This window comes from Dasypus novemcinctus, chromosome 7 (genome assembly GCF_030445035.2).
Source record: "Dasypus novemcinctus isolate mDasNov1 chromosome 7, mDasNov1.1.hap2, whole genome shotgun sequence".
Classification (NCBI taxonomy): Eukaryota; Metazoa; Chordata; class Mammalia; order Cingulata; family Dasypodidae; genus Dasypus; species Dasypus novemcinctus.
In genome coordinates this window covers 11,643,264-11,671,206 of record NC_080679.1, presented here as the reverse complement: position 1 = coordinate 11,671,206, position 27,943 = coordinate 11,643,264, and the positions used below count along the sequence as shown (strand labels likewise).

The 27,943-nt window shown below is 38.9% G+C and overlaps 1 protein-coding gene across 1 annotated transcript in view; it reads left to right on the top strand.

The window, feature by feature from the left end:
• The window catches only part of DIS3L2 (DIS3 like 3'-5' exoribonuclease 2), a 392,051-nt gene that overhangs the window by 50,904 nt on the left and 313,204 nt on the right, over positions 1–27,943 (top strand). Inside the window, exons 2-3 of the mRNA XM_058299893.2 lie at positions 1,668–1,812; positions 2,296–2,453. Of these exons, the coding sequence (XP_058155876.1) occupies positions 1,761–1,812; positions 2,296–2,453 (210 nt within the window). The 5' untranslated portion in view covers positions 1,668–1,760. The remainder of the gene's footprint in view (positions 1–1,667; positions 1,813–2,295; positions 2,454–27,943) is intronic.

Genomic DNA, 27,943 nt, shown 5'->3' with positions numbered 1-27,943 from the left:
CAGGTCTGTCTGGTTCTCTCCCAAGGTACAGCTGTCGCCATTCTCATCTCTAGACTTCTCTGAATCCTGTGCCAGGTTAATTTTTCCTGAAACACAAATTCTGATGTCATTTTTCTCTTCTGCTCATTTATGCTTCAGAAACTCCCTAATACCTTTGAAAAACTGGACTGGTTATCTAGACCTTCCAACTTTTTTGTTCTTTCTTCTTTCTCTTCCTTGATACTGCTTCCCTTCACATAGGCTGGACTCTATCCAAATGGAATTAATGTTGCAAGAATGTCCCTGTGCTTTTCTATTTGTCCATTTTTGTTTCCTTTTGCCAGCAATGTGTATTTCCCACATTTCATTTCTACTGTTCCTTTCTTAAACTCTTTTTTGAGGCTCTCTCAGATTTCCTGACCTGGAGATACTCTCTCCCTTTCAACATATGCCTATTTACCCATACTTAGAAAAAATAACAACACAACATAGTGCTTTTCATATCCCAACTTGTATTGTTATTTGAGTATGATTTTTAGCTGTCCAGTTAACTTTTGAACAGTACAGTGTCTTGCAGAAGTATTGGTTGAATTAATGAGTTAGTGAATGTGTTTCTGGATTAAAGCCATTATACAATCTGAACTCCTATGTGCCTTTCCCACTACCTTGTTATGTAAGACCATCTCTTTCTCTCCTTTTTTGCAATTTGTTTGGCTTTATCTTTGACTCTTTTCATATATCATGAAGTGGCTTGTTCCCTTTATTCTGTGTTGCTTCCCTTTTCTGGGAGTTAGTATTAATTTAAATTTAAGGAAAAATTACATCATAATTGATGGAGGATGTGTGAGAAATTTAGAGGAAATGGAAGCTGATGTTCAGAATGACATTTTGATCCATTTTATGGGAAAGCAAGCTGACCAGGATTTTGGAAATCTGCAAATACAGGCTTGACTCCTGGGCTGGTGTCCAGCAGAAACTAGAAAGTAGAAGTTGTGATGACATGTTCAGTATCCAGGTGGAAGGCCAGGGGGCCAGCTGCAGGGACCCACATTCCAGTCTGCAGATCTTAGAAGCAGCTGCTTGAGCTTCTGATCTGATGACTGGTGTGAGTTGATAGCAGGTAAGAGTAGAATAGACATCTAACTACAATGGATCGCCATAATCTGAAAACTAGTAAACCATCTGGCATTCCCTGAATAGTTTTGTGCACCAGCTTGTGGTAGTGAACTAGTTTTAGTAATAAATTTTAAGGTATTGACTTACTTGGTTTCATAGAGGTAAGTCCTTTGTGCAAGGTGAAACTTAGTAAATGCCACATCTCTAGAGTACCTCTTCCATTGTAGCATACTGATGATAGATCTTTATGCTATTTGTAAAACCGTACTGCCTCCTGCTTTGATGCATTTCATAAGTTGAATAGAACTTAAGAATTTCTTAATTTCTACCTCATTGCCCCATTTATGGAGATTTTTAGTTTAAGTTGCCCAAATTAGCAACCTGTGAGGGGGAAGGCCTTGAGAAGACACTCAGGACAGATGGTGTATTTGACTAATGCCTACGAGAACATGATGCCAGGACTCAGGAGAAGCACCATGTTTCCTTTGCCATCCAAGTACTAAGTTTCCAAGAGGACAGAGACTACAGTTTAACTGCTCTTCAGTCACCAATCTCTCTTTGGTTTCATCTAGTGACTTCTGAGCTGCTCAAGGCAGGAAGAACTCTGCACTGAGCAGTGGAGGCTCCCTGAATCTGGAGAGAAGAGGCAATCCTTGGAACCAGTAATGAACCATCCTGACTACAGGCTGAACCTCCAGCCCCTGGGGACTCCCAGAGGTAGCAAAAGGAAAATGGAGTCTAGCAACTGGAGTCCTGAAATACAAGTGGAATGGGTGTGGACGTGGAGGGTGGAACCTAGGACTAAGGGTGGCTATAATTCTTTTGGTGACCTGTTAAATATTCTCGAAATTGGTTTCTAGTTGTCTTACTTAATTATTATTGAATACAGCTATTTAATTTCCTTCAGAAAAATGACAGTTTTTAGTGATTCCTGTTTTTAAAAAGTTTGTGTCTGAAAATAGCAAATCATACTGAACCCATTATTCAGATTATGTTCCACGCATATTGTGGAGCTGATTAATAACTCAAGTTTCATCTGTGTACATTTTGTTCATGTTTTCTTACCCATACATTCCTTTTTTTGACTGTTTGAAATCATCATCAAGGAGTTTTATTCTCTTGTTGGTTTACTATTTCCAGTTTTAAAAGTAGAGCGATGTTTGACTGGGGAAAGAGTTGATTGCTGCCTCATGTTTCTAGGTGTGTCCTCTGTGGTTGGCCCACATGGTGCTGGTGCTTCACCAAGTGACAAAAAGTCAAAGAACAAGTCCATACGAGGGAAGAAAAAGAGTGTGTTTGAAACCTACATGTCCAAGGAGGATGTTTCAGAAGGCTTGAAGAGAGGAACACTTATCCAGGTGCTTAATGCATGTTAGATGGCTATTCTTTGAATATGTGGAATCAGAAGTTACCAATCACTGAAGTAATGTTTATTTCTCTATGCTTATGTGCTTTGAGAGTGATGATGACCTAACAGGCACAAGGCTTACAACTTCATAGGCCTCCAGTGCCTAATGGAGGTGATAAATGTGTGCTCTGAGACTTGACAGGAGGGAGCCTTGACCATTACTTCCTGTTGGGGTTGTCTAGGATTGCTTTTTTAGAAGGGCTATTTCTGGCCTGGCCATGAATTGGTGAAGCTTGAATAAGTGAAGATAAGAGAGAGAGCACTATAAATGGAAGGATCACTGTGAGCTACTAAGACAGAGGTGGGCAGTAGAATTTGGATATATGGAAAACTGACTTGTTCAGTTTGCCTGGAGCTCATGGATGCGGAATGATGGGGAATAATGGAAAACAACTGCAGCTAGTATTTGTTGAGTCCTTCATAGTTTACAAAATGCATCTCTCACAAACTGATTTAGGAGTTTGGCTCAGCAGACGTTTATTGAGCAGCTCCCATGATGATTGTTACTATTTTTTAAAAAATTTTTTATTTATGGACATTTTGTAAATTTTCTTTTTTTTTTTTAACTGTCTTTTTAAAAAGTTAATAGATCACACAAAACGTTGCATGATAATTATTGAGCATGCCACATGAGTACTTTTTTTAATTTTAAGATTCATTATTTATTTATTTATCCCTCCTTCCCCCTGTTGTTTGCACTTGTTTTGTCTGTTCGTTGTGTGCTCATGTTTTTGGAGGCACTGAAAACAAACCCAGGACCTCCCGTGTGGGAGGGAGGTGCCTAATCTCTTGAGCCACCTCTGCTTCCTGCTTTGTTGTATCTTTCATTGTGTTTTCTTCCTTGTTTCTCTTTGTTGTGTCATCCTTTTATATCAGCTCGCTGTCTTGCCCATCTTCTGTAGGAGGCACTGGGAACTGAACCTGGGACATCCCATGTGGTAGGCAGGAGTTCACTTGCTTGAGCCACATCCACTTCCCACATGGGTACTTTTGAGATGAAGGTGGAGAAGCCCACCTTTTTGTACTTCAGTGCTCAAAGTCCAGTGGTGGGAGACAGTTATGTGAACAGATTACAGAGTATAAAATAGCACTGATATAATGACAGGGTTTATGGAGAATATTGGGGGTGAGGAAACTGTATGGACTGAGGTTCTGGAGAGTGAACCCTGTAGTGAATATTGAAGGACAGTGAGTTTGGGCCCATGAAGTAAGTGATATGTGTGTGGGATGGGAAGGAGGTATGGAGAGGTAGTAGCATTAATGAAAATACGAACTTGTGAAACAATGTGGAGTAAGACAACTTAGATCTTTCTGGGCATGAAATCTGAGGCAGGTGTCAGTAGGTAATGAGGCTGGAGAGGGAGGTGGGGCCTTGGAATTCAGTCCATTTTGTAATTCTTGGATTAATAAAGAAATACTGCCACGTGTAACTTGGCTCACTTGAAAAAGTTGACTGTGTTCCATTTTTCTCTATTCTGAAAGCCCAGCTCCTATATTTGTGTTTTTGGCTGAAGATCCAGGCAATTAACATCACCTTTCTGTATTTACCTGTGGTCAAGTGCACATTTGATTGATCTAGACTTTCCAATGGAAAAGCTGCTTTTAATGCTGGAAATGATCTTTCTGATTCTAGGATTACTATTAACTTATTTTTATTTTTTAAATCTTCCCCTGGATTTCTTTGACAAGATCTCTCTAAGGAGAGTTGAAACTGCCTTTGGACATTTGTCCATTCATTAATCCATTCATTTGCTGTTCATTGTTCAGACCACATACTGAACTCTGTGTTGCCCACAAGTCTCTCCCCTCCTCTATTTTCCTGTCTGTCATATTTGGCTGTCCTCTTGTTTTGTATAGGAGGACCCATTGTGCCTCTCCATTCTCATCTCCTGCCACTCTCCTCCGGGAACATTATTCCATCCACCTTGAATGTCAAAACTTTCCCTCTGAATACTTTGCTATTTTTTGCCTCTGTGACTTTGTACACTCTGTTCCTGGTGGTTGGAATACTTTCTCCCACTGACTTGATGTAATCGTGTTTGCCCTTCAAGTTCCTACCTAAATGTTACCTCCTTTGAGAAAGAAACCTGGCCTTAATTCTCCAAGAATGGCTGGACATTACCGCTTCCTGAAGCCGACTTTTTCGTTGATGCTTTGGTATGAACCTATTACCATTTCTTAGAATCTGTGCTATTCATTCCCTTGAGGGCAGCATCAGTCTTATTCCTATTAGTTAGTACAGTGCCTGGCATTTGATTGATGCTTGACAAATTTATATTGAATAAATATTCATTTACTGACTGTATAAAGAATGAAGATACTGCCTTTTTAAGAAGAGTGAGTGGAGGGAACCTCAGTTGTCCTAACCTGAAATAAAAACAGCTTATAACTTTTAGAGTTTGCAGAAATTGAATGAGGGAACTATTCTGCAGTGTTATTATCTTTTGCCCCCCTCCCCTGCTTTGTCTTTATTAGAGAAGTTGTGGGTTTATAGAACAATCAGGCATAAAATACAGGAACACCACCTTTTCAGTTTTTACTTTTGAAGCAGCTCTTTGCTGACAGTAAAAAACAAAAAAAAAACCCACAAAAATATGAAAAAGCCCTGATCAGTATAACAGCTTTCATTCCAAGTAGTTTATAAGTGATTCCTCCTGGCCTGTGACATCATGAGAGTCTACGGCCAAAGCCTCCCACCCCCCACCCCCCCATATGAGAACAGTTGTTCTTTGCAGATGGGGACGGGAATGGGTTCCAGATATGAGGTCACTGTGTAAAATATACAACACTGTAAATAAGATTTTCATAGGCAGAGAAACAAAGTCCATCTGCTTTCTGATAAAAACTTTCTGTGTGTAGGCCTTGCTGGGGAAGGTAAAAGCTAGATAATAAAATATATTTTAATGTTGTTGGAGAAAAATTAAAATTGTTAGGTATATTTATAAGCATTTGTTAACTTTTGTATTTAAACTTAAATATATTGTGACCTCCTCTTTCTTTTCCCCATCCAGGGAAGAGCTGTTTTTCGAGAGCTATCAGGGAGATTTAAAAATTTTTTTATTTAATTTTTTTTAGGAGGTACTGGGAATTGAATCGGGGACCTTGTACATGCAAAGCAGTTGCTCAACCACTGAACAACACCCGCTCTGCAATTAGGGAGATTTTTTTTTTAATAGACGTGGAGTAATCTTTTATTTTCAATACCTTGAGTAACAATTTAACATTTATTTTGTGTTTTTTCCCTTAGTGGGGTGGAGAAATTCATGTTGATCCAGGAAATCTCTTTCCTGTGTTTGAAACTGATCAGCAATAAGACATGATCACATGCATGTAGTTTTGAATTTTTTTGGTAAACAATTACTCACATAGGTCCAATATTGAGAGATGGTTATGGGAAATGTGGGGAGAGATGAGTGTACGGGATAGACATACTACCTGGAAGGGGCTCATATTTTGAGTGATTACCAAGGATAATGTAGGTATAAAGATAGTAGAATTTGCTAGCTTTAAGATTCCAGATGATACTTTGGCTAAATGTATTTCATGCCCCTAGAGCTGCCTGGGGCATGATGTCAGAGTACCCCCTAGAATATAGTATTGCTGTGAACTTGTTGTTGGACCTCTGAAGAAATCCTAGTCCAGAAAGACACAGGGCAGGATGACTTAATTTCTAGGACCATTACCAAATATTAAGGGTAAAATCAGCTGGAGAACATTTGGCTGTGAATTGAAGATGGGAAAAATAGAAGTGACATTACTATGGCCCCCACCCATTCATATAGAAGGAACAGATGATATTCATGACCTTCCTACCAGGAGTTATGGGAGAACTTCAACTCTGCAGACATGAATTTGTTAGCTTGGCATGTTTCTTGACTGCCTACTAAAACAACTAAAGAAATGCAGAAGAAATTGCAGTTTGTGATAAGTGCTAATAGGGAAATAAGAAAGATGAGATCTGAAGGGTGAGAATGGGCCAGCCATTTGAATATCTGAAGGGTGAGATTTGAAGGGTGAGAATGGGCCAGCCATTTGAAGAATTAGGAAAAGAACATAGTAGAAAAGAGCAAGTAGAAAAAGGCTAGGTGTTTTAGAGGAGCAATAAGGAAGCCTGGTGGAACTTGTCAACAAGGGGATTTAAAATATGGGAATAGAATGAAGCGTTAGGCAGCAGCCAAATCATTTAGGGTTTCTAGTCTTGTTGAAGAGTTGGTTTTTTTCCCAAGAACTTTGGGAAACCATGAAGAATATTTAGGAGGGGAGGGACATGATTTTTTTAGGCATAAAACCCCTCCATCTTTCTGATTATTGTGAGACAAATAGACTAGAATGGGAACTGGGAGACCACTTAGGCTATTGAAGTAAACCAGGTGAAAAAATATAGAGGACTTCTGGGAAGATGGAGGATTAGAGAGGCAGAGGGATCACCTCTCTCCCAGAAAAAGTAGCTAGAGGACAGGTGGAGACTGACTGGAGGGCTGTTCTGGGGCTCATGACACCAGGGGAAGGTGAGACACCACCCATAAGAGAGAGGGGCAAAGAAAAGGAATCTCAGCTGGCTGAAAAATCCTGTGAGTAGAGCTGTAGAAACAGAAGTGGATACCCATTTCCCACCTACAGAGCAAACAGCAGTGGCTGTGGACTGCAGTGGCTGTGGACGGAGGGGCTTGCAGGGATCTTCTTCCCCAAGAGAGGGGAGAGGGAGGGACACAGCCTACACAAATTCAGATTTTGGTCAGCAAACTGCTGCATTGGAGGGGTTGCACACTTCCAGGTCAGGTAGGGTTGGGACATTGTTTGCACTGAGAGCCCACAGGGAGCTAAAGGTAATTTGCCTTCTCAAATGCCCTCCCTGCTGCTCCTGGCTGGTTGCTCAGGAGGTGGAGGGAGGGAAGGCGAGACCACCCACGGGTGGAGAACAGCCTCTGAGAAAGTTTGTTTGTGAAGCTTGGCTAGCCCTGAGGACATTGCTTCTGTACTGCCCACCACTCTGAGGATTTATTCTGAATGCATTTATCCCTTAGCATCTGGGGTCTGAGCTGAGAAGTCTGCCATGGAGCAGCATCTGCTGGCCAGACCAGAAAAGTGCATGAAAAAAGAAAAATAATAAATAACAGAGACAAGCAGGTTCTCTTACTGCCTGCTTGTCCAAGGCCCTTGGAAACTGGCCTGCACCCAATTACTGGGTCCTTAGCCCTAGTTTGCGCAGTTAAACAGGGACAATTCTAAATATCTGGAACAACTTGTAGCAAGAGTCAAAGAACAGTGGTAGCACACAGCTACTTAACAGTAAAACCCCAGGCAAGTGAGAGAAACTGAACATCAGAGTAAATTCAGCATCAGAATCAGATGTGTAGACATCAGAAAAAAATTACAAATCATACAAAGAAAAAGGAAGATATGACCCAGGCTAAGGGACAAATCAAAGCTCTAAATGAGACACAGGACTTGAAACAGCTAATCAGCGAGGGCTATGCAAATCTCCTAAATCAAATCTTGGAGTTGAAGGACAACATAGCTAAAAAATAAAAGAAAGAAAACACTGACTAAGCATAAAGAAAAATCTGAAATTTTGGATAGAAAAAAATAACAGCTTACGGGAATGAAGGACACAATAAGTGAGATTAAAAATACAGTAGAGGCACACAACAGCAGATTTGAAATCATCAAAGAAAGAATCAGTGATGCAGGGGAAAGAACAACTGAAATTGGAGAGAGAGAACAGAGAGAAAAGAAAAAGTTGAGCAGGGGCTTGGGAAGTTGAATGATAACACGAAGTGCTCCAACATATGTTCTTTGGGAGTTCCAGAAGGAGATGAGAAAGGAAAAGGGGCAGAAAGAGTAGCTGAAGAAATAGTAAACTAAAATTTCCAAACTCTTATGAAATCATGACACTAATATATGTGTCCAGGGAGTATAGCATACTCCATTAAAATAAATCCATATAGACCTATGCTAAGGCACATAATATGCAGAATGCCAAAAGCTAAAGATAATGAGAAAATTCTGAAAGCAGCAAGAGAAAAGAGAAATATCACATACAAAGGACGTCCAATAAGATTTAGTGTGGATTTCTCTTTAGAAACCATGGAGGCAAGAGGGCGGTGGCATGATATAATTAAAGTACTAAAAGAGAAAAACTGCCAGCTGAGAATTCTTTATTTAACAAAACTGTCCTTCATATATTATGGTGAGTTTAAAATATTACAGATAAACAGAAGCTAAGAGTGTTCATTAGTGATTTTTCATGAACAGAAATCCAGTTCTGTAGGAACAACTAAATGGAGATCTGCAGGCAGAAAAGAAAAGAGAAGACAGAGAGACTTAGAAGAGAGTATAGAAGTGAAAACTCTCAGAAAGGCTAACCAAAAAGATAAGAAGATGGACAAAAATAAGATATGGCATATGAAAGCCAAAGGATAAAATGGCTGAAGTAAGTAGTGCTTTTACAGTAATAACATTGAATGTTAATGGATTAAACCCCCAATCAAAAGACATAGACTCATCATTGGATCATCCTTTTTCACTTGTCTTTTTCCCCTGTACTTCGGGAATTGTTGCTGTTCCGTTGGAGGATGAGCCCTTGTTACTGATGCCTATGCTTATGAGCCTGTGTGCCTGAAATTTCAACTAGGCCTAGAGCTGCAGGGTGCCTAAGAGTTACCTCCTGAGAGCCTCTGTGTTGCTCAAATGTGGTCATTCTCTAAGCCAAACTCAACATGTAAATGTATTACCTTTCCCCCAGCATGGGACATGACTCGTGGGGATGAGCCTCCCTGGCACCGAGGGATTACTACCAATCACCAGCTGGTGATGCAACTAGAAAAAGACCTTAAATAAAAGGGGAAAATGGTAAAGACAAATGAGCTTATATGGCTAAGTCTTCAAAAAAGAGTTGGGAGGTCATCAGAGGTGTCACACTTACGCATGTCACAGCAGGATCCCAGAGATAGCCAAAGTAGATACAACCCCAGGTACTGGTGCTCCTGAGGGCTGTGGAGACACACAGGTTCTGTGGTCATGGCAGATAGCTCTGTAGTTCAGTGCCTTATCAGTGGGTCCTACTTTATAATTTGTGTTCCTGAGTGTGATGGTGTGACCTTTCTACACATGCCTCTTCTGTCACTTTTACTGAACCTGTGGTTGACACTGGGGTTGATGTATACTCAGGAGACTTGAATCTCTGGACTGGCCATGTGCCAGCTGGGCCCTGAGCCTCAGCAGAGTTGCAGCTCCTACTCTCCAGTTTGTTGGACTTGCACAGGTCGGCTAACAGGGAGGTGAAGATGGTCAGCCACCACACCAGGGAACCTAGAGTGCCTACAACTCCAAGAAGGAGAATCATCAACCATGTGGGAACTAAGCCCTTTCTTTATATAGAGGTCGAGTGGACATCACCATCCCAGGGTCCACAGAATGGAGGAATAAAATATGGAATAGAGTGGATTTACTGGTATTCTTCTATAGAACTATTGTGACTCTAGCAATTGAAGAAACTCTGTCATTGATGTGGAGACAGTAGCCACAGTAGTTGCTGAGGGTCGGGAGAGGGGAAGAAGAGATGTGACATGGGGGCATTTTTGGGACTTGGAGTTGTCCTAAATTATATTGCAGGGACAGATGCTGGACATTATATATCCTGCCATAATCACTGAATGTACTGAGGGAGAGAGTAAATTACAATGTAAACTATAATCCATGCAGTGCAACAGTGCTTCAAAATGTATTCACCAAATGCAAGGAATGTGGCACACTGATTAAAGAGGTTGTTGATGTGGGAGGAGTGGGGTGGGTGGTGTGGTGTGTGGGTATATGAGAACCTCATATTTTTTAATGTAATATTTTTTGTCATCTATGTATCTTTAAAAAAAAAAAAGGCAATTAAAAAAAAAAGACATAGACTGACAGAATGGATAAGAAAACATGAGCCACCCATATGCTGTCTGCAAGAGACTCACCTTAGACCCAAGGGTGCAAACAGACTGAAAGTGAAAGGATGTAAAAGGTTATTTCTCGCAAATAGTAACCAGAAGAGAGCAGGGGTAGTTGTACTGGTGTCAGACAAAACAGAGTTCAAATGCAAAAAATGATGAGATTCAGGAGGCCATTCATTATCTATTAGTGCACCAGGAAGAAATAATAGTCATAAATATCTGTGCATTTAACCAGGGTGCCCCAAAATACATAAGTCAAACTCTTTCAAAACTGAATGGAGAAATAGACGTCTTTACAATAATAATTGTTGGAGACGTCAGCACACCACTCACATCAATAAATAAAACAACTAGACATAAGATTAACAAGGAAACAGAATCTGAACAATATGATAAATGAGCTGGACCTGACAGATATATATAGAATATTGTACTCCAAATCAGTAGGTTATATATTCTTCTCAAGTGCTTATGGATCTTTCTTCAAGATAAACCATGTATTGGGCCACAACGTAGTTCTTAATAAATTTAAGAAGATTGAAATTTTACTAAGCATCTTCTCTGATCATAATGAAATGAAGATGGAAATCAATAATAGCCAGGATAGGAGAAACTTTGCACATATATGGAAGCTGAACAATACACTCTTAATCAGTGAGGTCAAAGAAGAAATTTAGTAGATATCTCAAGATGAATGAAAATGAGAACACAATTCATCAAAACTTGTGGGATACAACAAAGGCAGTGTGAGAGGAAAATTTATAGCCTTAAATGCCTATATTAAAAAAGAAGAGCCAAAATCAAAGCTCTAATTGAACAACTGGAGAAACTAGAAAAAAACAACAGCAAACCAATCCCAAGGCAAGAAGAAAGGAAGAAATAACAAAGGTTAGAGCAGAAATACATGAAATTGAGGGAAAAAAAAGGAATGGAGAAAATAAAACCAAAAGGTATTTTTTTTTGGAGGAAATCAATAAAATCTATAAGCCCTTAGCAATACTGACAAAGGAAAAAGAGAGAAGATGCAAATAAATAAAATAAGGAATGTAAGGGAGGACATTCCAACTGACCACACAGAAATAAAATGGTCAGAAGAAGATATTATGAGGAACTGTATGCCAACAAATTAGACAACCTAGATGAAATGGACAAATTTCTAGAAATGCATGTACAACCTCCATTGACTCTATAAGAAATACAGGAACTCAGCAAACCAATCACAAGCAAAGAGATTGAATTCTCAGCAAAATACTTGAAAATCAAATCCAACAGCATATAAAAACAATTATACATCATAATCAAGTGAGTTTTATTCCTGGTATGCAAGGGTGTTTCAACATAAGAAAATTAATTAGCACAATACACCACATTAACAAACTGAAGGAAAAAAACTACATGATCATGTCAATTGATTCAGAAAAGGCATTTGACAAAATCCAGCATCTTTCTTGATAAAAATACTTCAGAAGATAGGTATCGAAGGAAAGTTCCTCAATATAATAAAGGGCTTATATGAAAATCCCACAGCCAACATCATACTCAATGGGGAAAGGGTGAGGAGAAGTTGAAAACTTTCTAAGATTGGGAACAAGAAAAAGATGCCGACTGTCGTCACTGTTATTCAACATTGTGCTAGAAGTTTTAGCTAGGGCAATTAGGCAGGGGAAAAAAAAGGCATCCAGGTTGGAGAAGAGGAAGTAAAACTCTCTTTTGTGATCCTGTATTTAGAAAATCCCAAAATATCTACAACAGAACTATTAGAGCTAATAAATGAGTTCAGCAAGGTGGCAAATACAAGATCATCATGCAAAAATCAGCATTTCTGTGCAGTAGTAATGAGCAAACTGAGGAGGAAATCAAGAAAAAAACTCCCATTTACAATAATAGCAAAAAGACTCAAATATTTTGTATGATCTATGTATCTTTTAAAAATAATAAAAAAAATTAAAAAGACTCAAATATCTAAGAATTAATTTAACCAGAAATATAAAGGATCTGTATTCAGAAAACTACAAAACACTGCTAAAAGAAATCAAGACCTTAACAGATTGGATGACTAAACGTTGTGAAGATGTCGATTCTACCCAGGGTGATTTATAGATTCAATGTAATACCAATCAAAATTCCAATAGCCTACTTTACAGAAATAGAAAGTCAATTACCGAATTTATTTGGAAAAGAAAAGGGTCCTAAATAGCCAAAAATATCCTAAAAAAGAAGAGCAAAGTCAGAGGATGCATGCTACCTGATCTTGAAGTGTATTATAAAGCTACAGTGGTCAAAACAGCATGGAATTGGCATAAAGGTAGTCACATTGATCACTATGATTGAATTGAGAATTCAAAAGTAGACCCTCATCTCTGTGGTCAACTGATTAAAAAATATATATATACATATATATATTTAAAGATTTCTTTTTTAATTCCCCCTCCTTCATTGTTTGCACTGACTGTCTGGTCTCTGTGTCCACTCCTTGTGTGCTCTCTGTGTCTGCTCGTCTTCTCTTGAGGAGACACCAGAAACCAAACCCAGGACCTCCCAGGTAAGAGAGAGGTGCTCTCTCACTTGGGCCACCTCCACTCCCTACTTTGTTGTATTTCATTGTGCTTCCCCTTGTGTCTCATTTGTTGCATCATCTTGTTTCGTCAGCCTGCCATGTCAGCCTGTCAGACCAGCCCTTTCATGCCGCTTGCTGTCTTGCTTGTCTTCTCTAGGAAGCACCAGGAACCGAACCTGGGAGCTCAGTCCCTTGAGCCACATCTGCTTCCCTGTGAACTGAGTTTTGATAAGCCTACCAAGTCCACTCTTCTGGGTCAGAGCCATCTCTTCAACAAATGGTGTTAGAAGAACTGGATATCCTTAAGCAAAAGAATGAAAGAAGACCCCTATATCACTCCCTATGCAAAAATCAACTGAAAATGGATCAAAGACCTAAATATAAAAGCCAAGACCCTGAAACTCCTAGAAGATAAAATAGGGAAACTTCTACAAGACCTCGTGTAGCACTTTGATATAATTGATGAATTCCAAAAAGAAGTATTGGATTATGCTTGTAATCTGATCTGTACCTGGGCATGATTGAGTTATGATTAGGGCTTTGCGTCCCCATCCCATGGTGGGTGGGGACTCATAGATAAAAGGCATGGCGAAGAACAGAATTGGGGATTTTCTGATGTTAGAGTTTGATGCTAAAGACCCAGAAAGTCAGCACTCAGAGGAAAGAGAAGCCAGCCCCAGGAAGGAAGGAACTCACTTGAAGCCAGAGTAAAGCAAGCCTCAGGAATGTAGGAACCCAGGAAGCTGAACCCTCTTAGACATTGGCAGCCATCTTGCTCCAAATAGACTTTGGTAAGGGAAGTTATTTATGCTTTATGGCCTGGTATCTGTAAGTTCCTACCCCAAATAAATACCCTTTATAAAAACCAACCAATTTCTGGTATTTTGCATCAGCACCCCTTTGGCTGACTAATACAACTTGGAGTAGGTGGAGGTCTCTTAAATATTGTATCCAAAGCACAAGCAACAAAAGGAAAAAATAGATAAATTAGACCTCCTCAAAATTAAACACTTCTGCACCTCAAAGGACTTTATGAACAGGATAAAAAGGCAACGTACTCAATTGGAGATAATATTTGGAAATCACACATCTGACAAGGATCTAATATCCATGATGTATAAAGAGATCCTACAACTCAACAATAAAAAGATGACCCAATTTAAATTTATGGGCCAAGAATTTGAGTAGACGTTTTCCTAAAGAAGAAATATAAATGGCAAAAAAACACATGAAAAAATGTTCAACAGCATTGGCTATTAGGGAGATGCAAATTAAAGCTACAATGAGATATCATTTCATACCTACTAAATTGGCCACTATTAAAACAAAAAACTTCAAGTGTTGGAAAGGATATGGAGATATAGGAATGCTTATTCACTGTTGGGAATGTAGAATGGTACAGCTACTGTGAAGACTGTTTGGCATTTCCTAAGGAAGTTAGATATAGATCTACATGTGACTTGGCAATACCGCTACTAGATATATACCCAGAAGAACTGAGATCAGTGACATGAGCACACATAGTTCATAGTTCATAGTGACATTATTCACAATTTTTAAAGATGTAAACAATCAGGTGTCCATTAGCTGACAAATGGATAAATTGTGGTATATACATATGATGGAATATTATTCAGCAGTAAGAAATGAAGTCATGAAACATATGACAACGTAGATAAACCTGGAGGATGTTACCTTGAGTGAAGCAGGCCAGGCGCAAAAGGACAAATACAGTATGATTTTTCTTTTATGGACTAAATATAATGAGCAAACTCATGAAATTAATAGCTAGACTATGAGTCACCAGAGGAACGAATATGGTTAGGGAGTGGAAAGCTGAGGTTTAATCTGTGCAGAATTGGTAAAATTTGTTTGTAAATGTTTGGAAGTGAATAGAAATGGTGAAAGAACATCACAGGATTTGTAATTAGTAGTGATAACATGGATATGATAGTGGTTTGTTTTTTCTTTTTTTTTTTGAATAACGAGAATGCTCTAATATTGACTGAAGTGATAAATGTGCAACTCTGTAAATATACCAAATGCCATTGATTGTACTCTGTAGATAAATTATATCGTTTGTGCACAAAGAACTAATAGGATGGGTTGGGAGGAAATATACCATATGTAAGGTATGGACTATAATTAGTCCATTAATACTGTAACTAATATTAAATAGTAGTACTTTGATGATTGTTACAAATGTTTCACAACAAGGTATTTGTGGTGGGGTGATGTATGGGAGCCCTGTATGATGTTATGCATGTTTGTTTTTTAAGTTCACAACTTTTACTATACACTTATTATTTATGTATGTTCCTGTACGAATCATGTACTTCAAGAAATTGTTTTTAAAAGGAGAAACATATGGAGACATGAACAAAGTTGTTGGCAAAAAGAAGGAGAGAAGTAGGTGGATTTGGAGCTGGAACTGACACTATGTATTGATGGGTTAAAAGTGGAAGGTGAAGCAAAGGGAAGGGTGAAGGATGAGGCCTAACTTTTTGAGTTGGACAGCTGAATGGATAATATTGCTATTAACCAAGATAGAGGAGATTGAGGATTCAAATGTGGTGCTGATGGGTTTTTTGTCAGGGAGAGGTAGTGTAGTGTGTGTGTGTCTCTGGGAAAAAAAAGAGTTTGATTCTGGTCATCTTAAATTTAGGTGCTTGCTAGATATTAAGTGGAGATGTGGGTTGAGGAATAAATTTAGATGTGGCAGTGGAAACAGCAGTAAAGAGAGGGGTAAATGGAAGGAAGTCTGAGACAGAGAAGAGAGGATCCAAGGCATATGTTGAGGGATTCATCTTTTGATAAGAACAAGAATTTTCTTTCAGTGGGATTGGAGAGATGGCAGAGAAGATGAGTATTTGGCTAGAGAGGGTGGTAGATTTGGTGATGGAAAATGAGGGGTTTCTGCTTGCTGCGAGAAGTATTGAAGATGTGACCGTGTATGTAAGTCAGTGATGCAAAGCACTTAACAAGTATAAGAGCCAGGTGGGTGGTCCAGATGAGTCACCTTGTGGCAACTGTTGCAGGGAGAAAGGTCTGCTAGAGTCAAGAGCATGGACTCAAGATCAGAATGCCTGGGTTTGAATGTGATGTGAACTTGGGCAGTTTACTTAACCACTTAGTACCTCAGTTTTTTCCTCTGTTTTACCGGGGATAATAGTACTTACTTTATAGGGTTGTTTTGAGAGTTAAATTAGTTAATAGATTTAAAAGCTCTTAAAACAGGGCCTCGGGAAGTGGACCTGGCTCAATGGATAGAACGTCCGCCTACCACATGGGAGGTCCAAGGTTCAAAACCAGGGCCTCCTGATGCACGTGATGAGCTGGCCCATGTGCAGTGCTGATGTGCGCAAGGAGTGCCGTGCCACGCAGTGTAGGGGAGCCCCACGTGCAAGGAGTGCACCCTCTAAGGAGAGCCGCCCAGTGCAAAAGAAAGTTCAGCCTGGCCAGGAGTGGCGCCGCACAAACAGAGAGCTGACGCAGCAAGGTGGCGCAAAAAAAAGAGACACAGATTCCTGGTGCCCCTGATAAGAATAGAAGCGGACACAGAACACACACAGCGAATGGACACAAAAGAGGAGACAACTGGGCCTGGGGGCGGGGCAAGGGGAGAGAAATAAAAAACAAAACAAAACAAAACAGTGCCTCGCATATAGTGAGCCTTTTATAAGTGTTACTTGCGATTGTTTTTATTACCATAAGAGGAGCATTTCTTAGCTCAGATGATTGATGATATGTGGATATAGCTGCCCATAGTTCTTAGATCTTAGATTTTCCAAGAAAATCTGAAAATACATGTTTATTTGTGAAATTCCTCAGTTTTACCATTTTCAAACATTCTGTAAACCAAAGAAAACTTATTTGTGATTGCCAAATTAGACTAATTAGTCCAGTTGGGTATACATTTTTTCTACAGTAATGTTTGCTTGGATATAGGTAGGCAGAAGGCAGAAAGTTGGGGTCAACTGAGAGTGTGGTTTTGCCAGTAGAATATAATAGGAAGAACAGATCCCAGGTCAGGGTTTGCAAGAGCAGGATATAATGACAGATCAGGGCAACTCAGTGGCCACAGAAGGAAGTGGGGGGAGGATGATGAGTAGTAAATTGTGGTTAGGTCAGTGGTTTGGAGGTTTTAGTGATATTGAAGCATTGTTGAAGTGGGATATCTACTTTAAGGGAGCTGGGAGGATAGAATATTGTGATCAGATTTTTCATTTTCAGAAGTGGGATAGTTACCAATGGTGACAAGCTGCGGGTTATAAATATTGGCGAGAATGTCTGAGATATGTGGAGGAAAAGGTAGCTAGAGTGACAGGCTAAGGTAGCCTGGGTTGTACATATGGATGTCAAAGCCCTCAAAGTGATTATAAAACTACGGCTGGAGAGTGAGCTATCAGTCAAAACATTAGAGAATTAGAGATATGACCAGAAGGTTTGAGAATGAAAGCAACAAGGAGATATGGCAGGTGATGGAGCTAATGACATGAACTTCAAAAGATCTAGGGTTTTTTGAAAGAGGATGGAGGAAAAAATATTTTAAAGCCAGAATGGGGAAGCAGGGAGGAAACATTTCCCCCCTGGTTCTGGAGATACATGGAATATGAGAGATGAAACAGGCTACCTTGGGAGATTTCAAGGGAAAAGATAATATTGGGGACAACCAGGTTTCAGGTAAGGCAAGGAAGCACAGGACCTTCAGAGAAGAGACTGAGGATATAAAATCCTTAGAGATCAAGTTTCAGGCCTAGGGAAGGATTTGGGAAGAAGAGAGAAATTGAGATGGCTCATATTAGGGGATGGTCATAGAAATATGAAAAGAAAAGTCCTAGACTTCTTAGGTGACTGTGGCAGTTTGAAATTGTTTTATGAATCCCAAAAGGAGAAAGATTATGTTTGTAAACTAAGCTGTTTTTCTGAGTGTGGTGCCCTTTGATTGCATTAAAATCCTTTGAAGGTAGGGAGTGGGAGGAAGAGATGAGATGTGGAGGCATTTTTGGGGGTTGGAGTTGTCCTAGGTGGTGCTGCAGGGATTATTACCGGACATTGTATGTCCTCCCATGGCCCACTGGGTGGACTGTGGGAGAGTGTGGGCTATGGTGTGGACCACTGACCATGCGTTGCAGCGGTGCTCAGAGATGTATTCACCAAGTGCAATGAATGTCTCATGATGATGGAGGAGATTGTTGTTATGGGGGGAGGAGTGGAGCGAGGGGGGTGGGGGGTATATGGGGACCTCATATTTTTTGAATGTAATATTAAAAAAATAAAGACAAAAACAAAAAAATAAATTAAAAAAATCATTTGAAGGGCCTTTGACTAGATTACTTGATAAGATCGCTTTTAGGGCTTTTGATAGAACTATGTACAGTGAAGCAGGTTGAGTCTCTGCTCCTTGCTGGATCCAATAAAAATGGAGGCACAGGAAAAGGAAAAACAGAGGAAAAAGTGATCTGGCATATTTGATTCTGTAATGAGAGAGAGGGGACTGAGGAAAACAGAGCCACAGAGAGGCTCAAAGAGCTGAGAGAGACAAACACACACACAACCATTTCTGGTACTTTGCTTTGGATTGGCAGACTTTGGCAACCTAAAACAGTGACCAAGATAAACAAATCACTGTTGGAAATCTCTTATTGCTAAAAAACCATTTGTTTCTTTTTTTGAAAGATTAATTTATTTCTCTTCTCCCCCACCCCCCCATTGTCTGCTCTCTGTGTCCATTTGCTGTGTGTTCTTCTGTGTCCACTTGTATTCTCATCAGGCGGCACTGGGGATCTGTGTCTCTTTTTGTTGCGTCATCTTGCTGTGTTGGCTCTGTGTGTGTGTGGCACCACTCCTGGGTGGGCTGTAGTTTTGCGCGGGGTGGCTTTTCTTGCACAGGGGCCACTCCATGCGTGTGTGTGGGGGCACCGTTAGGCGGGGCCATCCCTACGTGGGCTGGAACTCTTTGTGTGCAGCAGCACTGCGTATTGGCCAGCTCACCACATGAGCCAAGAGGCCCTGGGATTTGAACCCTTGGATCTCCTGTATGGTAAGCGGACACTCTGTTGAGCTACATCTGCTTCCCAAAAGACCATTTCTTGCCTTGCATTACTGACAGGGTCTTCCACCAGGCTGCAGGAATGACTCTTGTCTGGACTGACTCTATTGGAGTTTCTTCTTTCTTAGCATGATCTGTACTGGTCTGTTCCTGAGATCGAGTTCTTTAGAGTTATACTCTCGTCACATTTACAAATGTTATTCCTGAACAAGGCTTCTGTCCTTTTATAGACCAAGAAGTTTACACTAAACAATCAAGGATAAAACCTTTTAGATGCTTTTATTATCTTTTCTTTAAAATATAGAGCCTGGGTACAGCCCTGAGCAACCCTTCTCTTTCCCCTGAGCCTAGTCTTGGTCTAAGTGCTCTATAAATAAAGGCACTTTCAAATCAGGAGGCAGTCTTTTTTCTGTTTTCAACTTCTTCTGTACTAACCATTCAGAAAGGAAATAAAAAGAGATGAGTGAGCACTGTGAGAGATAGATAAAAGCTAGGAAAATTATTATAGGCACATGTTAAAAAATCTGAAATTGAAAATTAGCAGTGAGCAAAGAATCAAGAAAATTTTCCAAATCTTAAAAATGAAACAACACAAACAACAAAAAATGTGTAGTCCAGAAATTTGAGAGAACTCATCTATTTTCCAGGCAAAATTTATTTAAAGAATATCCAAATCTTTTAAATTCATAGTGAAATTAAAAAAAATTAATAGATAAGTAACACCAATGGGAGTAGAATAGAAGACCCAGAAACAAACCCATGCCATGAATGGAATTCTAGTTTTATGATAGAGGTGGCATGGAAGAGCTATAGGATGAAGGGGTTGGAAAAAATGGTTAATCATTTGGAAAAAGATGAGATTAGATCTCTCTTAGAGCATGTACAAAAGTCGACTTTATAAGGACTGACCCAAGTGTCAAAACCAAAACTTTAAAAATCTTAATAGAAAATATAAACAAATATCTTTTAGATCTAGGGATAAAGAAAGATCTCTTAAACAAGACACAAAAACACTGACTATACAAGATTGATTTTTGAAACTATATTAGGAACTTTTGTTTATTAAATGACACCTTAAAGAAATAAATGACAGGTTACAAACTTGGAGAAGGTATTTATATTTATAGTGTACACAGCCACAAAGAATATCTTGAAAGAGAAAAAAAATATGGTCAGTAAGCATATGAAAGATATTTACCATCATTAGCAATCAAGGAAATACAGGTCAAGACAACAAAGCTTACAAAGTTTTATAGTACCATGTATTGGAGAGATTTTGGTTCCAAAAGTTCTCATATATTGCTATTGGGAGTGTAAATTGGTATATCTATTTTGGAAATCAGTTTTATATTATCTCCTAAAATTGAGCATCCTCATTATAACTCAGCATTCTATTCCTGTGTATATAACCAAGGGAAACTCTTACACATATACAGAAAGAGACATTGTATTAGTCTGCCAAAGGGGTGCTGATGCAAAGTACCAGAAATCTGCTGTCTTTTATGAAGGGTATTTATTTGGGGTAAAAGCATACAGTTACAAGGCCCTAAAGGGTCCGATTCAAGGCTACTTCTCATCAAAGACTGTTGCCATGTATTGAAGCAAGATGAAGCAAGATCTCTGCCTGGTCTCTCCTTTCTTCTTCCTCTTAAGGTTCCATGGTGCTAGCTTCTTCTGATCTCAGCTGTTGGCTGGCATATGATCTGTCTCTTTTCCTGGGCCTGCAGGATCAAAGTCCTCTCCTCTTCTGTGTCTCATTTCTTTCTCTCATGGGACCTGTTTCTCTCTGGGCACAGCTGCAGCTGTAGGCTGCCAGGCTCATCTCTCTTTCCAGGGCCTTTGCTGTGTCTATGGAGCTGTTTCTCTTTGTTCTTCTCCTGTGTATTTACTTCTGTATGAGAGTCTGTTTTAACCCCACCACGGGAGTGGTGACTCAACCCTGCATGCCCTATTGACATGGTCAGATAAAAGCCCTAATCTTGATTTAATAAAGTAGAAGTAAAACTTCTCTATCTAATACAATCTGATATGCCCAGAGGAACAGACCAGTTTACAAACACAATCCGATATCAATTTTTGGAATTCATAAATAATATCAAACTGCCTCAGGAAAGAACTGTAAGGGTTGTGGGAGAAAATACTAAGTCATATGTTCTACTCATCAATAAAATAGGTTTAAAAGTCCCAAAATATTACATGTTAAGGACTGAATCATGCCCCCACAAAATACATGTTCAAGTTTTAATGAGCATTCCTGTGGGTATAAACTCATTTGTAAATTGGACCTTTCATGACGTTATTAGTTAATGTATGGCCAAATTACATGTCAGGGTAGGTCTTGATCCATATGACTATAGCCTTATAAAGAGAGAAACTTCAGATACAGTCAGAGAAAGCCACAGGAAGAAGCCAGATGTTGGCAGAAACCAGAAGAGTAGACACAAGGAGAGACAGATTTCCATGTGGTAGAGGGTGGCCATCACCAGAGTATGACAGACTTTAGAGAAAGCATGACTTTTCCAACATCTTGATTTTGGACTTCTAGCCTTCAAAATCATGAGACAATAAATGCTTTAATGTTTAAACCATCTCATTATGCAGTATATTTCTAGCAGACATGGCAGACTAAGACATTACATAGCCCCTGATACCCTTGTTTATAATTGACTTTTAAATTAAAAAAAAATGTATTTTTAAAAAGTGCTTTGGATATATAATACTATATGAAAATTAAAATAAGGGAATGATGAACCATGTTGTGAGAGAGTATCAGGTTATGGGAAGAGAAGGGAGACCATATATTAAATATAAGTAATTTTCAAGGACATAGCTTTTGGTTGGGTGCTAGGATCATGGGAAATTATAGATTATTGGTTTTATCTAACTAAATAAAAATAGGTTAGGAAAAAATGGGTTGATGAAATAACAAATTAGTTTGATTCAAGCCTCTGTCCTAACAGTGAAAACATGTAACACTGACTGCAGAGTTGTGACTCCCAAATATTATACCTGAATTTAAATTAATGAGTGAGTGCAATAAGAAAACATTCTTTTATTACAATAGCTTCAGAAAATATATCACCTTACATTCCTTTGCCTCCAGAGTTTTGAACGATGGTTTTAGAATTAAGAGTCTTAGGAAGCGAGTCATTATAGGTAGGGCTGAAATGATGTGATTTAAAACTACTGATCTTGATATCTTGAAGTATGGAATGAAGAATGCTTTGGCAAAGCTAAGAGATACCAATAGTAAAATTTAATAGAATTAAAATTAGAATTTATTTTCTAAATATTTGCAGAAGATAGAACCAAATAACCAACAGTAGGCTATAACAGAATAGAGAGTAGAAATAATCAGATGTCTTAGTTTGCCAAAGGGCTGCCAATGCAAAGTACCAGAAATGATTTGACTTTTATAATGGGAATTTTATTTAGGGTAAAAGCTTACAGTTCTAAGGCCATGAAATGCCCAAATCAAGGTACTGTCTGAGATGCTTTCTCACCAAAGTCAGCTACTGGTGATCCTGGTGTCCTGCCATATGGTGATCAGGCATATGGCAGGGCTTGTCTCATCAGCCTTGAGCTGCTCTGTGGGCCTAGCCCTTTGGTGGCCTTTTGCTTTGCCTCTGTGTTCTGCTGGTTCCAGACTCCAAGACCTCTCTCAGCCTCTTGGGGATTCTCTCCTTGAGCTCAGCTGTAGATAAACCTGGGGTCTTCTCTCTCTCTCCTTTCTCCTTTCTCTCACAGGCAGAATCACAATGGCAGCTTCCTTTTCTCACTGTGTCTCTCTCTCTGTGTCTCTGTTTATATCAGATATAACAAGAGGGTAGAGACCCAACTTGTGTCCTGCTTCACTGACATAGTCCGATCAAAATGATCTAATCAGGTGTTCTAATCAAGATCCTTTCACAGAATCTAATACAGTCAAAAGGTCTCAGAGCAATGGATTAGTTCAAAAACAATCTCTTTTTGGAATTCACCAAATTCAAACTGTCACATCAGGGAAAACATTATAACCTAAAACAATATAAAAGATGACCCAAATATTCAATTTAAACTGTTTAACTTCTCATTATTGTGTATATAGATCTAAAAGTTCTGCCCCCAAAATGCGACACATTTCCTTCAAAGGAATGGCAATTTGATATTTCAAGTGCGACATTGGAAGCCAGATGGTGATGGAATGATACCTTCAATGTGCTGAAAGAAAATAATTGCCAGTTTAAAATTCTGTACCCAGCAATAAAATCTTTCATTAGTTAAAGTGAAATAAAGACATTTTTAGACAAGTATTGAAAGGATTTTTCCATTAGCAGACTCCTTAAAGGAAAATTTAAAGATGAATGTACTGTAGAGAGAAAGAACATGGTTCCATATGAAAGATCTGAGATGCAAAAAGGAATGAAGAACATAAAAAGTGATAAGGAGTGGGTAAATCTAAATAAACATTGATAATATAATGCAAAAATAATAATGTCTTATGGAGTTAAAAGAATTAAAATATATAACAAGAACCTCAGTTGGGGTGGACTTTTAAGTATGAAGATACTTATTAACCTTTATATTTGAATAAATTAAGTGTGAATGTCTTAATTTCTAGGACAACCATTAAACAGTAGAAACCGAGTATATAACAGCCAACCTATTAATAATAGAGGGAAAAATTGATTACTTTAAAAAAAAATCATCCAAAATAAAGCAAGAAAGAGAGAAATAGAATAGAAAGGATAAATAGAAAATACTAAGTTAGTTGCTATGTAACCCAAAATATTAGCAATTTTATTAAATTTAAATAGACTACATGATCCAGTTAAAAAAAGGTGATTACAGACAAGATAAAAATACAAAACCCACTGTATGGGGATAAGTTATAAAAGTATAAACTTTGAATGTTAAACAAAAAATTTCTATCTTTCACAACTTCTACTCTCAGCTTATTTTATGGACTAATCTAATTTGTTTTTTTTAAACAGCTTTATTTATTTTTTATTTTCAAATTTTATTTTCTTTCCCCTCACCACCCAGTTGTCTGCTCTCTCTGTCCATTGGCTGTGTGCTTTTCTGTGACAGCTTCTATCCTTATCAGCGGAATCTGTCTCTTTTTGTTGCGTCATCTTGTTGTGTCAGCTCTCTGTGTGTGCGGCACCATTCTTGGGCAGGCTGAACTTTCTTTCACGCTGGGCGCCTCTCCTTATGGGGCGCACTCCTTGCGCGTGGGGCTCCCCTACGCGGAGGACGCCCCTGGGTGGCAGGGCACTCCTTGCGTACATCGGCACTACGCATGGGCCAGCTCCACATGGGTCAAGGAGGCCCGGGGTTTGAACCTTGGGCCTTCCATGTGGTATGGGGATGCCCTATCCATTGGGCCAAGGCCGCTTCCCTAATCTAATCTAATCTAATCTAATCTAATCTAATCTAATCTTGATATCAAAACCTAACTAGATAGTGTTAGGAGGGAAAATTACAGGTCAATTTAATCACGAATTTAGATGAAAAAAAAAATCCCAAGGAATCTATTAGCAGATCCTTAAAAAAAGTAATATGTTGCCTAAGAATGTGAGGTTGTTTGAACATTAGAAAATCCATGAACTATACTTATTAGATTAAAAAAGAAAAATATTTTTATCTCAATAGGTTGAGAAAAAGCATTTGATAAAATTCAGCAATTATTCATGATAATATTCTTAGCATATTAGGAATAGGAAAGAGAGACTTTAACCTGATAGAGAATATCTATGAAAAGCCTTCAAGAAATATACACAAACTTTATAGGTAGATATCAAAATAGTTAAATGTTGAAAGCCTTTCCTTTGAGATTAAGAACAGAGAAAGAGGAAGTGGACTTGGACCAATGGATAGGGCGTCTGCCTACCGCATGGGAAGTCTGCGGTTCAAACCCCAGGCCGCCTTGACCCGTTTGGACCTGGCCCATGTGCAGTGCTGATGTGTGCAAGGAATGCCATGCTGTGTATTCCCCCCTGCAGGGGTATCCCCCACAGAGGGGAGCCCCACGTGCAAAGAGTGCGCCCCATAAGGAAAGCTGCCCACCACGAAAGAAAGTGCAGCTTGCCCAAGAATGGTGCTGCATGCACGGAGAGCTGACACAACAAGATGACAACAAAAAGAAACACAGATTCCTGGTGCTGCTGATAAGGATAGAAGCGGTCACAGAAGAACACACAGCGAATGGACACAGAGAGCAGACACCTGGGGTGAGGGGAAGAGAAATAAAAAAAAAAAAGAACAGAGAAAGATTGCTTGCTTTCTCTTCAGCACTGTCCTGAGTGCCTGCCAAGAAAGAGATTTTTAAAAAGATATGATTCAACAGGAAAATAAAAAATGTCACAGTGTTTATATGCTTATATATGTTGGTGTGTGTATATGTGTGTATCACCAAACATTTGACAGATAAAATATTAGAATTAAAAAAACGTTTAGCAGAGTTGCTGAATGTAAAATCAATATATAAAAAGCAATTGCATTTCTCTATGTCAGTAAGAAATGCTAAAAAAATTAAATCATAGTATAAAAAATAAAGTATTCAGCAAAGAAAGATGTGTAAGTTTTCTACAAAGAATATTATAATCTTTTTTTGAGAAATACTATAAAACCTTAATAAGTGGAGAAAGATACCATGTTCATGGAAAAGAAGATGCAATATTGCAAAGATATCAGTTCTCCCAAATTGATTTTCAAAGTTAGTGTCAGTGCATTCAAAATTCATGATCAAACTAAAAGAAAGTGTTTTTTAAAAACCCATCTTTAGTTATTTTGGTGAAATTTGATACCTGTTTCTAAAATTTATATGGTTATGCAAAGGACCAGGAGTTGCTAAATTAATCTTGAAGAACAAGAAAGTTCAAGGACTATTTTGATTGGATCTCAAGACTTACTGTAAAGCTGCAATAATTAGGTAATGAGATATTGGCACAGAGCTAAACAGATTTTCCTGTGCAGAATAAGGAATTTAGAAACAGACTTATAGCTAACAGGGAGGTGAAGATGGTCAGCCACCACACCAGGGAATCAAGAGCACCTACAACTGTAGACAGAGGAATTGCATCCACCATTCATGTGGAATCGAAGCCCCCTCTTGATCCAGAGGTGGAGTGGACATCACTATCCCAGGGTCCACAGAATGGAGGAATAAAATATGGACTAGAGTAGACTTACTGATATTCTACTATAAAACTATTGTGACAAGTAATAGAAGAAATTTTAGCATTGAGCTGGAGAAAGTGGCCACAGTAGTTGCTGAGGGCAGGGAGAGGAAAGAAGAGATGTGATGTGGGGACATTTTTGGGATTTTGAGTTGTCCTAAATGATACTGCAGGGTCAGATGCTGGACTTTATATATCCTGCCATAACCCACTGAATGTACTGGGGGAGAGTGTGTACTACAGGGTAAACTGTTATCTGTGTAGTGCAGCAGTGCCCCAAAATGTGTTTACTGAGTGCGATGAGTGTGCCACAATGATGAGGGAGGTTGTTGGTGTGGGAGGAGTGGGTTGGGGGTCGGGGGTAGGGGTATATGGGAACCTCTTATATTTTTAATGTAACATTTTTTATGTGAGGTATATATCCTCAATTTACAAAAATGATGTGGGGGGTGGGGAATGGGTTATATGGGGAAAAAGAAAAAAGAAACAGACCTATGCATTTTTGAACTTTTGATATAGTAGATACATGTGTGACAGTTATATAACTATGGGCATAAGGGGGTATATTAGTCAGCCAAAGGGGTACTGATGCAAAATACCAGAAATTGGTTATTTTCTATAAAGGGTATTTATTTGGGTTAGGAGTTTACAGATACCAGGCCATAAAGCATAAGTTACTTCCCTCACCAAAATCTATTTGGAGCAAGATGGCTGCCAATGACTGGGAGGGTTCAGGCTTCCTGGGTTCCTACGTTCCTAAGGCTTGCTTTTCTCTGGGTTCAAGGTTCCTCCCTTCCTGGTGCTGGTTTCTCTTTCCTCTGTGTGCTGACTTCCTGGGTCTTCAGCATCAAACGCTAACATAAGAAAATCCCCAACTCTGTTCTTTGCCATGCCTCTTATATGTGAGTCCCCATCCACCAAGGGTGGGGACGCAACACCCTAATCATAACTCAGTCATGCCCAGGTACAGATCAGATTACAAGCATAATCCAATATTTCTTTTTGGAATTCATCAATTATATCAAACTGCTTCGGGGGTGTGGGATTTTTTTCTTTTGGAGTAATGAAAACATTCTAAAACTGTGGCGAGGATAGTACAATTCTGTGGTGAAAATGAGAGCCAGTGAGTGTACACTTTGAATGGATTCTACAAAGCATGGGACTATATAACACAGGATATCCAGTGGTGGACACTGGACTGTGGTTAACAGGACAAATATGAGAACATTTTCTCCTGAATGGTAACTAATATACTAATATAGGGTGTTAATAATTGTGTAGGTTGGGGGAAAATACATCAGATGTAAGATATGGGCTAAATATTACTATAAGTATAAATATTTTGATGATGTTCTTTCATGGTTTGTAACAAATGTTTCACAACAATGCAAGGTGTTAGTGGTGGAGAGATGTACAGGAGCCTTGTATGATGATAGGCATGTTTGTTTTGTAAATTCATAAATTTTACTACTAATTTATTGTTTATGTTCATGTATGAATGATATACTTCAATAAAATTTTATTTTAAAAATTTAGTAGAGGAAACGATGGACTTTGGTGCTGATATAGTTAAGTATTGTGATAATTTGAAGCTGTATGGACCCCAGAAAAGTATGTTCTTAAAGTTAATCCATTCCTTTGGGTGTGGACCTATTGTAGGTAGGATCTTTTGGTGAATAGGATCTTAAGTTATATATAAACCTCTTACTGGAGTCCTTTATAAGAGAATGAAATTCA